General features: G+C 38.7%; 2 protein-coding genes across 2 annotated transcripts; both read left to right on the top strand.

The window, feature by feature from the left end:
- The first annotated feature begins 2,213 nt into the window (after positions 1-2,213).
- On the top strand, positions 2,214-4,727 carry LOC308405784 (nuclear receptor coactivator 7-like). The gene is made up of 6 exons (XM_080896528.1): positions 2,214-2,336; positions 2,590-2,742; positions 3,065-3,217; positions 3,329-3,424; positions 3,552-3,625; positions 3,713-4,727. Exons 1-6 carry the CDS (start codon positions 2,223-2,225, stop codon positions 3,849-3,851), a joined length of 729 nt encoding a protein of 242 aa, XP_080752654.1. The 5' UTR covers positions 2,214-2,222; the 3' UTR covers positions 3,852-4,727.
- A 4,486-nt stretch (positions 4,728-9,213) lies between these two features.
- Positions 9,214-11,935, top strand: hint3 (histidine triad nucleotide binding protein 3). Its single transcript, XM_080896736.1, has 5 exons — positions 9,214-9,384; positions 9,869-9,986; positions 10,162-10,231; positions 10,560-10,686; positions 11,019-11,935. Exons 1-5 carry the CDS (start codon positions 9,244-9,246, stop codon positions 11,064-11,066), a joined length of 504 nt encoding a protein of 167 aa, XP_080752862.1. The 5' UTR covers positions 9,214-9,243; the 3' UTR covers positions 11,067-11,935.
- Positions 11,936-12,013: the final 78 nt, after the last annotated feature.

Below are 12,013 nucleotides of genomic sequence, written 5' to 3'. Positions count from 1 at the left end.
CATTTTCAACCCTAACAAAATACACAGTAATTTTCCCCTTTCCAAAACCTTTGAGTGCCCTTTGTAGTCGACAGCTGGATTTTGTTGTGGATTTTTTTGCGACATATATACCTGTATACACTGGACATATACTCACATATATACTATGTAATCATATATGCTCGTATACACCATATATGCCTACACTGGAGTGTATAATGGAATCACTGTGATAAGCATTTAACCTACATGATTGAATCACAAGAGCCATGTATTTAGGTCAAATATTATCTACAATTATATTGATGAAGCTCGTATCACTTGTTTTGTTTATTTTTTTATTCTTTCATAATCACATGTTGATTAATACTGTTTGAAATGTAGTAATTAGGATAAATAATGGGAATAGTGCTTGGATAGTTGTGTAACACAAGTGTCAGAAATGAAAAACGAACAACGTGACTCAACAACCTAGTACCTTTTAATGCTGTCAGAGGATGAGGTGGAGGATGGTCACACCTCTGAGCTTTCTCAGAGGAGGACAGCTTTTGAGGACCCTGAGCAGAGACAGTGTGACAGCGCCTAACATCCATAAGAAGAGGAACTGTCTAATATAGGAGACACAAGATTGTAGCCATTACAATATCATCTCGAAGGAGATAAAGAAAGCTTTTTAGTTGAATACACACAGTTTGATTCGTTTTTTATCCAGTTGATTTATGCAATTTATGTAAATCTAGACGTCTCCTGTCTTTATCACTTTTCTTTCAGCTATAATGAAATTGCGTTGATAATTTTCTAGGATGAAACATAAAAACAGGACAAGCAGTCCATCGAAGTAACAAATGATCTCTTGATGGGGGGAGGAGAATAGAGCCCCTTCAAAAGTCAGAACTCTAAAACAGAATGCATGTTGCAGGCTGCCATGGATAGGAGATCTCCTTTTCCCCTCACAGGCTGGTGTCCAGTATGATAGCTGAGAAACCAAATCCCACAACTTCACAGCCCTACTTCTTGTCCATAATGGACTTCGGGCGTCATCATTTTGACTCTGATCAGGCTGCTCAAAACCTGGTGTGTCCTTCATCTGAACTCTCACCTTCTTTCTTTGATATCTGGCCCTCCTCCACCTCATCTCCTGGCAGCTCTAAGTATGAGTCCACTTCCACATTTCTGAGTAAAATTCCTTCTACCTGACTCAGCCAGCATATCATTCTGTGATAAGACAAGACCTAATGTCCACCTCAAGAGACAGAAGAATGACAATTTTGAAAAACAAAACAAAACAATAATGCAACATGTTTCTTTGAAATACAATACTTAGATTATCTTAAAATAACAGAAAAGACACTGAAGGAGAAACACAAGGGAGGCATAAAATACAAAATGTAAACAAAATTATAAGCAGGAACAAAGAGCTTGAGGCTAATTATAAAAAGGAAAATAGACAAAGAAAATAGAAACACTAAAGAAACTAAGACTATATATATACTGAAACCAAAACTTGAACAGAGAAAAACACTGAATCAAAGACTCATAACAATTAGGCAGTTATTGACTGTAAAGGATTTTCATCCAAGTATTTATAAAAAAAATAATTAGATTCAGTGTGACGTTCATTTGTACAATTACTTTTGAGTCTGTCTAAGTGACTTTTGAACCTTTGGCAATGCAAAGTTGACCACCTCTACATTATCTTTGTGCAGTGGTAACCAGAGACCTGAAGCTACAGCAAGAAGAAGAAGTGCAAACCACATCGTATCATTAAAAAGAAAATCAGAGCAAAATACTGGTTGTGGAACACCACGTTGCAACAATCAACAAGCTCCTCAACAAGCCTTTCAACCCCACCTTTAAAAGCTAGGAAGTAAGATTTGCACCAACCTGCTCCACTAAATGTGGAAATAATTAACAAAGGTCTTCCAAAGTTGATATTCTCAAGCTCTCTTACACTCAGGCATTTTTACACAGCAAGCCCTCCTTAGTGACTTACAGTAAGTGCAATCACAGAGCTTGGTGGTTATCCCTGAGGGTGTAGGGTCTATATATGGACATCCTCTTTCCCTCTACATCCCAGAACCAGACCTCACTTTCCTGTTTAGTGAGAAAAGAAACTATTCACTGTCAGAGCTGACCAATCAGCAGACATCTACTCAAATGTCTGACCAATAAGCCTGCAGACAGAAAGAGAAAGTAACCCAGTGTATATAAGAACTGCCTTCATGGCAGTTTGGTTAGCAGACATGTGGTACAGCAGAGAGCAGCGCTTGACAGGGAAATCAGGAGCTATGAAGCGGCTGGCAGAAAATATTAAGGTGCTTTACATCGCCAGTGACTGTATGGAGCCTTATGTTGAGGTAAGATTACTCTGCTGAATGTATTCGTGTTAGGAGGTTCTGTGGAGGTTCAAATGTGTTCTGTCACCATGCATTGCAGTTTTGTTGCCATTCAATAGTTCTGGTTTTGTGGTTTAAATGATTTGCAACCTTTGTACTTAAGGCCATTAAACTTATATATGTAATGCAGTAAAAACTCCCCAAATAACAAATAAAAGGAGAGCAGTGGATAGCAGTGTAACATGATGACACTTTTTCTGCTTGCCTCCTTCAGATCATCACAGTGAAAGAGTCCAAACGCTGCCAGAGTCTGTGCAGCTCAGACGCCTCCGAGGTAGAAGAGCCCGAGTACCTGCTGGAAGTTGATGATGATCTTCCTGTCCTCACTGACCAGAGTCATCTGCTAGATGACTATCACCTAGAAAAAGTAAATAACACTCATTTATATATATGTGTGTGGATCACAGCTATCAATGGTTTTTCTCCTGAAGAACTGAGAAAATTGTGATTAGGGCAATTCCTCTCAAATCGTCCAATTGTTCAGAAAATTTTCTGCTTCACCATCTCCAGTTTCACAACAGTCATTATTTATGCCATAAGCGGCAGCATTGCCTGGAAGTTGTGCTCAGACCGTAAAGTTTTTTATGCAAATTGTAGACAGTCAAGCAGAAGAACAGTGTTGATTTTAGATGGAGTGACGCATTAGTCTTGTCAGGACATGATCTGATGAGCAACTCTTTGTCAAACAGCTTGCTGTTCACATGCCAGCAAGGACCCGGGGTTATCAATGGCAGCTGGTCTACAGCACAGCCGTCCATGGGAGCAGCCTGAAGACTCTGTACAGGAACATGGCTGAGGTGGACAGCCCTGTGCTGCTGGTGGTCAAAGACATGCACAAAAAGGTTTGTATCCTGCTCTTTAGTCTCCAGCACTTTTCTGTACCAAGAAAATGAGACGGATTCCTCCATTACCAGCATCTCCTTTAACAAACTGGTGTCTTGGTGTATTTTCAGGTGTTTGGGGCTTTTTCTTCAGATCCATTCAGAGTCAGTAAATACTGCTACGGTACTGGAGAAACCTTCTTGTTCAGCTTCAATCCCGACTTCCAGGTAAGAGTTGAACTTTTATTAATGTTTTGACTCTAGTCTATTTACAGGATGATTTTTCATGAAATTATTTCACTTATTGTAGAAATCTGCACAGAGTTTAAGATGTTTTTATGTCTTTGTTATCTAGGTATACAAGTGGAGTGGGGTGAACTCGTACTTTGTGAGTGGAAACTGGGATTCATTGCAGCTCGGTGGAGGAGGGTAAGTTATACAGTTATTTATTTATTTTCCTATCAGTGAGTTTTCAAAGATCTGATATTAAAGTTCTATTGTTCTCTCTGTCTTTAGGAGTGGCTTTGCCCTGTGGCTGGATGCTGATCTGTACCGTGGTTCAAGCTTTTCCAGTCCAACTTTTCACAATGCACCTCTCTCCACAAATAAGGACTTTATTGTACAAGACCTGGAGGTCTGGACTGTGCAGAATTGACTGTGAACATCTAAAAAGTCCGAGCTAAAAACAAAGCAGGACCTGTTGTTCTGTGTGGAGCTCCCAGACTTCAAGGCGTGTAGGTCGTTTAGCCACTACTGTACGTATCCTGATGGAGCGTCTGCTGTCGTCTCTGCACATGGTTCAGAGTTCCTCTTGTACAGTTTGAAGCCTGCTGACGGGGAAGCCACTGTAATGGGATTCAAGAAAGAGTCTATTTTTATTTTTATTTTTACATCAATGCGAGGCGTGTGTGCCGTTTAGTCACTCAGATGTGCAGATGGAGCATTTGCAGATTTTAAAAAACAGCATTGAATGATAAGTCTACAGCTACTGTAATGATATTCAGGGTTCAAGAAAACGTTTATTTTTATTTTATTTTTGTATCAATGCATATTTATAAAATAATGTGTTTTTTTTTACAGTTTGCATCTTTGGTTAAGTGAGTGTATGTTAACAATAACTGGTTAATTATATTAACCAGTTATTGTTAAAATCGGTATAACACTGTTAGGACAAACAATTTTAACTGGTTTTAATGTTTCCCAGTCAAATCTGTGGCTGCTAGTAAGGACCAAACTAGTAAAGTTGAACAACATTGCAATACAACAGCTGCTGGATAAGCTGGATGTGCTGCTTGAGGAAGAAGTCAACTGAAGTGTAAAATGAAAAATTCTTTTTTTTTGTAAATTAAGCACCAGCTTGTCTATTTGGAGAGAAAAGTACTTATGAAAACATCAAATACACACACATGCCCAGTTGTTTATTTTCTGTCTTTTTAAATACACTGTTCAGGAAATGGTTAAAGTTTTTCTATGACTGTCAGGCAGTGCTGGCACTACCACTGTTTTTTGTGAAATCCCATTAAAGGTTTATGTTTCCTGTTGAAACTGAGTAGATGTCATTTTTTACTGCATGTTACATCAGCAAGGTATTTAATAAGAAGCGTCTGCTGTCGTCTCTGCACATGGTTCAGAGTTCCTCTTGTACAGTTTGAAGCCTGCTGACGGGGCAGCTACTGTAATGGGATTCAAGAAAGAGTCTGTTTTTATTTTATTTTTACATCAAAGTATTTTTATAAAATGACAATTTTAAAATGATTTTTTAAAGTTTATATCCGTGTTTAAATTCAGTGTGTCTTCATATTCTATTAACTATTTAATTGTGAAATACTGTAACACTGGTATGAACAAAAACCGCTGATCTGAGCTGGTTTGAACATTTTCCATGTAAGTGAGGATCAAAATAGGAGCGCTGGAAATAATTTAAGGGCAACATTTCACTACAAAAGCTGATTGTTTGCTAGACATGCTGCTGGAGGAAGAAGGGACCTTAACTGTAAAATATAAGTTCTGCTTTGTGTAAGTGAAATGCCAGCCTGTCTGTTTGGAGAGAAAAACACTTTGAATAAAATGTCACATACATTGCCTAGTTGTTGGTTATTTGTTTATTTAAATACACTTTCAGGAAATAGTAAAAGTTTATATATGACTGCCAGGCAGTGTAGGTGCTGCTACTTTTTTCTTGTGAAAAAGTTTCCTGTTGATACTGTCGCTGTAGTCAGCAGTTGTTACGAATAACGTCAAAATATCATGTTACTGATAGTCTGATATTGCCTCTGTTCCTTTGTTAATTGTTCTTTCTTTTGAAGAACTACATTAAAGTTTTTTCTTCCTTCTTACAGTTGCTTTCATGTTTCGCTGTAGCAACTTTCACCATATCACTGAGATAAAATGTGTAAACAAGTAAAAAAGTATTGAACATATCACCAATTTTCTCATTTAATATATTTGTAAAGGTGCTATTCACACAAAACCCATCCAATCCACACGTTATGTGTAATAATGGGGAAAAGTATTGAACACACTTTCAAAAATCTATTCAAAAGCCTTTGTGCAAAAGCCTTGTTGGTGACTACAGCTTAAAAATGAATCCTATATAAAGAGAAACTAGTCACATACATTGCCGAGGTGTGATTTTGTCCCATTCTTCCACACAAACAGTCTTGATGGTTCAGTGGACCCCTTCTGTGAACTCTGACCTTTAGTTCTTTCAGTAGAATTTCATTTGGATTTAGGTCAGCTGATTGGCTGGATTATTTTACCAGCTTTATTTTATTCCTCTGAAACCTCCTTGGCTCTGTGTTCGGGATCATCAGTCTTGACGAAACGTCCACCCTTCTTTCATCATCATCATCATCCTGGCAGCAGATACATTTTTTCATTCATCCTTCCGTTAAGTTATATGAAGCATGCCAGTGTTGTGTGCTGATACGTATGTTCACGTAGTTGCCAACATCTGGTTAGAATTTCATGTCAATAAAATTCTAAGAAACATATTTACTTAGAAAACTGTTGACATGTTCAATATTTATTTTACCTGCTGTAAATACCGAAAGAACGCACTTCAGATATTTAAACAGAGAATCCATCCAGGAAGGAAAATGGTTCAATGGCCTACACTCTACATTTTTGAAAAAAAAAACAAACAAACTGTAAAAAACTGTGGACTTTACGGAGCCCCGCAGGGGACATGGGAGAAAAAAAAATTAAGACGGACTTTTGCGAGATCTCGCAAAAGTCCGTCTTAATTTTTAGTCGCAAAACAAACTCGGGATCTCGCAAAACTTTTGCGAGATCTCGCAAAAGTTGAATTCCAACAATGGCGGCAGCTACTTAGTTGTAATATTACTCTTTCTGGGTCACAAAATACACTTTTAAGATATTTTGAGGCGTGAATGTAGTTGTGTAAACGTCAGATACCTGCTCGGTTAACAAGACATCACATATTTGCAAAAGTGCTCCGACGTTTTTGGAGATCTGACACCCACTATCTCGAAGCTAACGGGAGGTTGAGACCTACTACAGCCGGGAGGAACACCACTTTCCCGGCACATCGTGCCTCGACCTCCCGGTCGGCTTCGAGCTGGCAGCCTCTGAAGAATGCGGCTAAAACTTAGCCCTGGGGGGCTCCGTAGGACTTTGAAAACTGACTAAAATAAAAGTATAAGGGAAATATCCTTAATTTTATAATCTGTTAATTTAGTAAAATGCATTTCCAACTTGCCTGATGAGGCACTGCTAGGCTTGATTATTGTGAGTCAGGATCTCTACCAAGCCTGTGAGTCAACTGTTTTAAAGAAGCATGTGTTTTTTGTAATACCTGTACTTGTTTGACCAAATTTTTCCTCTGACATAAAACTTCCATATCGTAATATTTGAAAAAAGAAATCAAGAATAAACTAAAACTGGTACTGAAACTAATAAAAACTAAAAAAAAAAAACTAAAAAAAACCTAAACATTTTTAAGCAATAAAAAGTACAGTTCAAACTAGAATATCTATCCCTGGAAATTAACTGAAAATAAAATGAACTAAAAAAAATGTCAGTACGAAATTAAGAAAAAGTACTCCGAAAATACAAAATCATAATAACTAATAATTGTCAGTCTGTCGCAGGGCTAACACATTGAGATAGACAACAATTCACACTTACAGCCAGTTTAAATTCACTAAACAGAGAACACACACAGAGAGGCCCGAGCCTGGCTTTGAGCCCAGAACCTGTGCTGATCACCACGCTACAATCATCAGCCGCTTCTGTTCCAAAGAAACTAAACAAAAGCATTGTGATGAGAAGCCATGATTAAAAGGTACATACAGTAATGACTAATGATTTTAATTTGTTATTGTGTTGCACAGAATACATCAAGCCCAGCCCAAACAGGCTTTCAAGACCCCCCGCAACCAGAAATCACAGCCAGAGTAGCACCTGTGCCAAGATGTTAACTGAAGTCAGCTATGAGGTGGGGCCTCCATGGAGCAGAACGAGTTGTCTAGCAAGTGGATTGAGATCTAGGGGATTTGGGGGGCCAAGTCAAATGGTAAAAGGTCTGTATTTGTATAGCGCTTTACTTGGTCCTAAGGACCCCAAAGTGCTTTACACAATCATCCACCCATTCACACACTGGTGATGGCAAGCTACATTGTAGCCACAGCCGCCCTGGGGCACACTGACAGAGGCGAGGCTGTCGGATACTGGCGCCACCGGGCCCTCTGACCACCACCAGTTGTGCTCTTCAAACCATTCTTGAACCATTTCTGCTTTGTGGCAGATTGTGGGAAGGCCCTGCTGAAAGAGGCCACAGCAATCAGGGAATGTTATTTCCAGGAAAGGGTCTGCAACAATGATTAAATAGGTGGTACGTGTCAAAGTAACATTCACATGGACTAAGTTTTCCCAGCAGTACATTGCTCAACACTGTGAAAGAAAAGAGAAACACCAGGTCATCTTCTTCCATTGCCAGTATGGATGTAATATATCCCACCCACTAACAGGTGCTGTGATGAGGAGATGATCAACATTATGCATCTGTTATGATATTAAGCCTGATCGGTGTATAATAATATCATGGCAAGCTACAGCTCACTATGTGATTTAGTCCAAAGAAAAACTTTTTTTCACATTTTTGCCTGACTGCTCAAGAAATCCATCTCATATCACCTTGAACACCTTGAACTACAGTCTTTAGCCTTGCAGCATAGTTTAATGCAGAGGAGGCGCACTTGTTTGCAAACACCTAACAACAGACCATAACGTATATGTACCCATTGCATGTGTCACAGGGGAAAGGAACTAAGAAAGACCAACAGTAAGGGAAAACCACGGCTAACCACATGAGTAAATGCAGGGGCGGGTTGGTAGGTGGTTAGTTTTGTTTAAGTTACAAAGTGGAGCAGTTTCACTGCAGCCTTGACTAACAATATAGCATCACTTAACGTCTATCTCAGTTAAGCTTTGTGCTGTTGACTTTAGACCTCAGAGTCTTTAATGCAACACTTCCACTTTAATATTCTCTAGCCTGAGCAAATTAATGCTTAGTGAATGTGTGCGTGAATGGGTGGATGACTGGATATGTAAAGCGCTTTGGGGTCCTTAGGGACTAGAAAAGCGCTATATAAATACAGGCCATTTACCATTTACTTAGTTACCCCCTTCTATTTGGATCATATAGTAAGATAACTGACTGGTTTTGTTCTCTGACAGTAAGTGTTGGGTTTATTTTTATTATTTATTTATTTATTTATTTATTTATTTATTTATTTATTTCTGTGAGACAACCATCCAGAGAATGCTGAAAATACAACTTATATAAAAAGTTACATATGAGGGCCCTTCTGTTTTCATCAGAGAACATCAAAGGTGCGTTTGACACAATTGTTAGTGTGCGACAGATTCGGTCACCAGAGAAAACTGAAAATATGTCGCCCTCTTCTGACAATTCTGTTCCCTGACATCTGCAATAAGGATCGACGAGCGATCGAGCTTGATGCGTTCGATGTTCTCTTGGATCGACTCAGCATGCCTGATTGTTGACAGCTCCGTACAGCACAATGGCCGAAATCCAGGATACACAACCTGCTCGGGTTGATATTTCCAAAAGCAGCAGCAATGTGCCAGCCGAAGGATATGATAAGAAATGTATTTTCTGCAGGATTGTAAACAATGAAATGGGCACAGAGCTTCTTCACTGTGTAAGAAAACTGTAATAAATAATTACGAATGCGTTGCTAGCTAGCCTAAGACACTTTAATTGTCAATACCTGCGTTTACAAGAAGTAAAAGCTCTAAAACTAGTCATTCAGAAACGTTTAATTTCACTGTATACGAGTGTAATTGAGTGGTATTGTAGCTAGTTAGTCCGATAGCTGTAGAGTTATTGATTTACTGTGTTGAAAGGTGTGGCTCACCCCCGACAGATACCGAAGGATGGTTGGTTAAACCGTAGCATAAGTTCATATTAAAAATACAGAGAATAATAAGCATATATTTATACATATACATATATATATAAATCAGACTCCAATAAATTACATTATATTCAGTATACTAATTGCATTTGGCACCAATGCTAGAGGCATTCTGTAATGTCGTTCACGTTTAAAGTGTAAATGTGTGTGTGTGTGTGTGTGTGTGTGTGTGTGTGTGTGTGTGTGTTATGTTGTGTTATTACTGCAGGATGAAGAGATCTCATGTTTCAGGGACATCAAACCTGGAGCCCCCCATCACTACCTTGTTGTCCCAACCAAACATGTAGGAAACTGTAAATCCCTCACTAAAGAGCACGTACCCTTGGGTAAAGTTTAAACTGCATACTTTTTAAGTAATGCTCATGGATTTTCATTTTATATCACCTCAGACAATATTGCTGACATATTACTGACTAATGCTATGGATGGTTGGAAAGTATTTTTTAAAAAGTAACTGTAAATGTTTGAAATGGATCATCTTTTTCTATTGTTTATGTCCAGTGAAGCGGATGGTCGACAAAGGGAAGGAAATCCTGGAAAAAAACAACATAACGGACCTCAGTGATGTCAGGTGGGTTTCATTTTGGTACTTCACAGCTCTCTATGGTAATTTACATTAGTGGGTTATGAATGTATGACCTTCAGACAGTTTTAGTCAGTTATCTTTTGTTGCCAGACCACCAAATATTCACCGTTTTGCGGTCAGTTTTGTTTTTTAGTTACCAATAGAACAAGCACTTAATCTAGTCAGAATTATAGTAGATCATTTGTAATGCAGTTTAATTGCTGATGACTAACTTAACCTTAGTTACAGTTTGCTTTGTTGTTATATCAGATAAAATGAGTTAAAAAAAACTAAAAAATAAGTAGTATTTCTAAACCCTTTTCTTTGTCTGCAGATTTGGTTTCCACTGGCCTCCATTCTGTTCTGTCACACACCTCCACCTTCACGTCCTGGCACCTGCTAGTCAAATGGGCTTTATGTCACGTCTCTTCTACAGACTCAACTCCTACTGGTTCATCACAGTAAGCCCTGTACTTCAGTACTACAAGTTACTGTGTAGAAACTTTATTTAAACTTTTTGTGTGGTAATGGAAATTTCAAATGAAAAAATGTAGACCAGTGTCAGTCTCTAACTTGTTCTGTATAAGGACATTGCTGTGTAAACCTGGTTTTAAGTAACTTGATTGCATCAGTGAACTGCCCTCTAGATTTGCATTGTCAACACATTAATATATTCAGCTCAGTAACTCCTAGTGGCATCATCTTAGTTCACCCAGGTGACGTTTTAGGGTCTCACAGAAAGATTGCTGACAGTCTGACTTCTGTTCTGTCTGCCTTTGTTAATGTTTTGCAGGCAGACCAGCTGATTGATCTTCTCAACTCTAAAGGCGAGACAAACTGATCACTGGATCTGGATCATTGGATCTTGCCATATGTGACTGACTGCACTGAGGTGACTTGCAGATCAGGCGTCTTGCAGATATCATACTGGAAACTACTTTGCTGACTGTTTGTCTACAACTAATGACTGTATTTTAAACAGGTGCTATACCTGCGTGAGATTTTATATCCTAAGTAGTATGAGACATAAAGCCTTAAAGCCTCTTTTAAAATCCCTAACAAGTGCTGTAAGGAACACTGGAGTTTTGACAAGATAGGTAAATTTATTTAAATCTGCTCTAATAAAATTGTATTGCTTTTAGGGACCAATGAGCAATCAACTTTGAATTCCTATAAAATAGAACAGTGTGTTCATTATCATCCTGTTACAGAAACACTTCAGTACGCTTTGCTTCCTTCTTCCTTCTTAGATTTCTGTATAGTGAGCTCAGTTAGACAAACACACTTGGGACACTACTTGTTTTTGCATTAAAGGTACTAGATTGTTGGCTAAATATAAATACTGACATGAATGTTTGTGATAAGTCCATATTATACCAAGCATATCTCAGCAAATTACTGAAACGTCTTTCTCTCTTTCTTTTAAACTGACTGTAAATTTCCCTTTGACACAGTGCAAGATATTATACAATGTGGGTAATGGCCAGCGGTAGTGTGCTACTTTCTGTGAGGCATTATGGGCTACTTAGAGTGCCCTGTACACACTGACACAGAGAGAGCACAGAAGATACAGTGTAAAACCCACTGTATACTGAGTGTTCTGGGATTTCAGATTTCTCACAGGCCGTTTGATTTCCTGTCTTGCACAGCTGCTTTCATGCCTTGTATGTCTGCTCTATAACATGAAACTGCAGAAACTCCCCCCCCCCCCCCCCCCCCCCCCCCCGAAAGTTTGCATTATTGATATCAATCATATATAAACTGATAATCTTGGCTATGAGTTCTTAC

Source organism: Rhamphochromis sp. 'chilingali' (genome assembly GCF_963969265.1).
Source record: "Rhamphochromis sp. 'chilingali' genome assembly, chromosome: 11".
In the NCBI taxonomy this organism is placed as follows: domain Eukaryota; kingdom Metazoa; phylum Chordata; class Actinopteri; order Cichliformes; family Cichlidae; genus Rhamphochromis; species Rhamphochromis sp. 'chilingali'.
Note: the sequence above shows the minus strand (reverse complement) of the source record. Positions and strands in the feature narration are given on the sequence as shown.

What these genes read in the sequence shown, in the direction of transcription:
- LOC308405784 (XM_080896528.1), top strand. Translation starts at nt 2,223, where the DNA reads ATGTGGTACAGCAGAGAGCAGCGCTTGACAGGGAAATCAGGAGCTATG. An exon ending in ATGACTATCACCTAGAAAAA is followed by an intron (nt 2,743 to 3,064) that starts GTAAATAACACT and finishes TTTGTCAAACAG; the next exon opens with CTTGCTGTTCACATGCCAGC. An exon ending in TTGCAGCTCGGTGGAGGAGG is followed by an intron (nt 3,626 to 3,712) that starts GTAAGTTATACA and finishes CTCTGTCTTTAG; the next exon opens with GAGTGGCTTTGCCCTGTGGC.
- hint3 (XM_080896736.1), top strand. Translation starts at nt 9,244, where the DNA reads ATGGCCGAAATCCAGGATACACAACCTGCTCGGGTTGATATTTCCAAA. An exon ending in TAAAGAGCACGTACCCTTGG is followed by an intron (nt 9,987 to 10,161) that starts GTAAAGTTTAAA and finishes GTTTATGTCCAG; the next exon opens with TGAAGCGGATGGTCGACAAA. An exon ending in ACGGACCTCAGTGATGTCAG is followed by an intron (nt 10,232 to 10,559) that starts GTGGGTTTCATT and finishes CTTTGTCTGCAG; the next exon opens with ATTTGGTTTCCACTGGCCTC.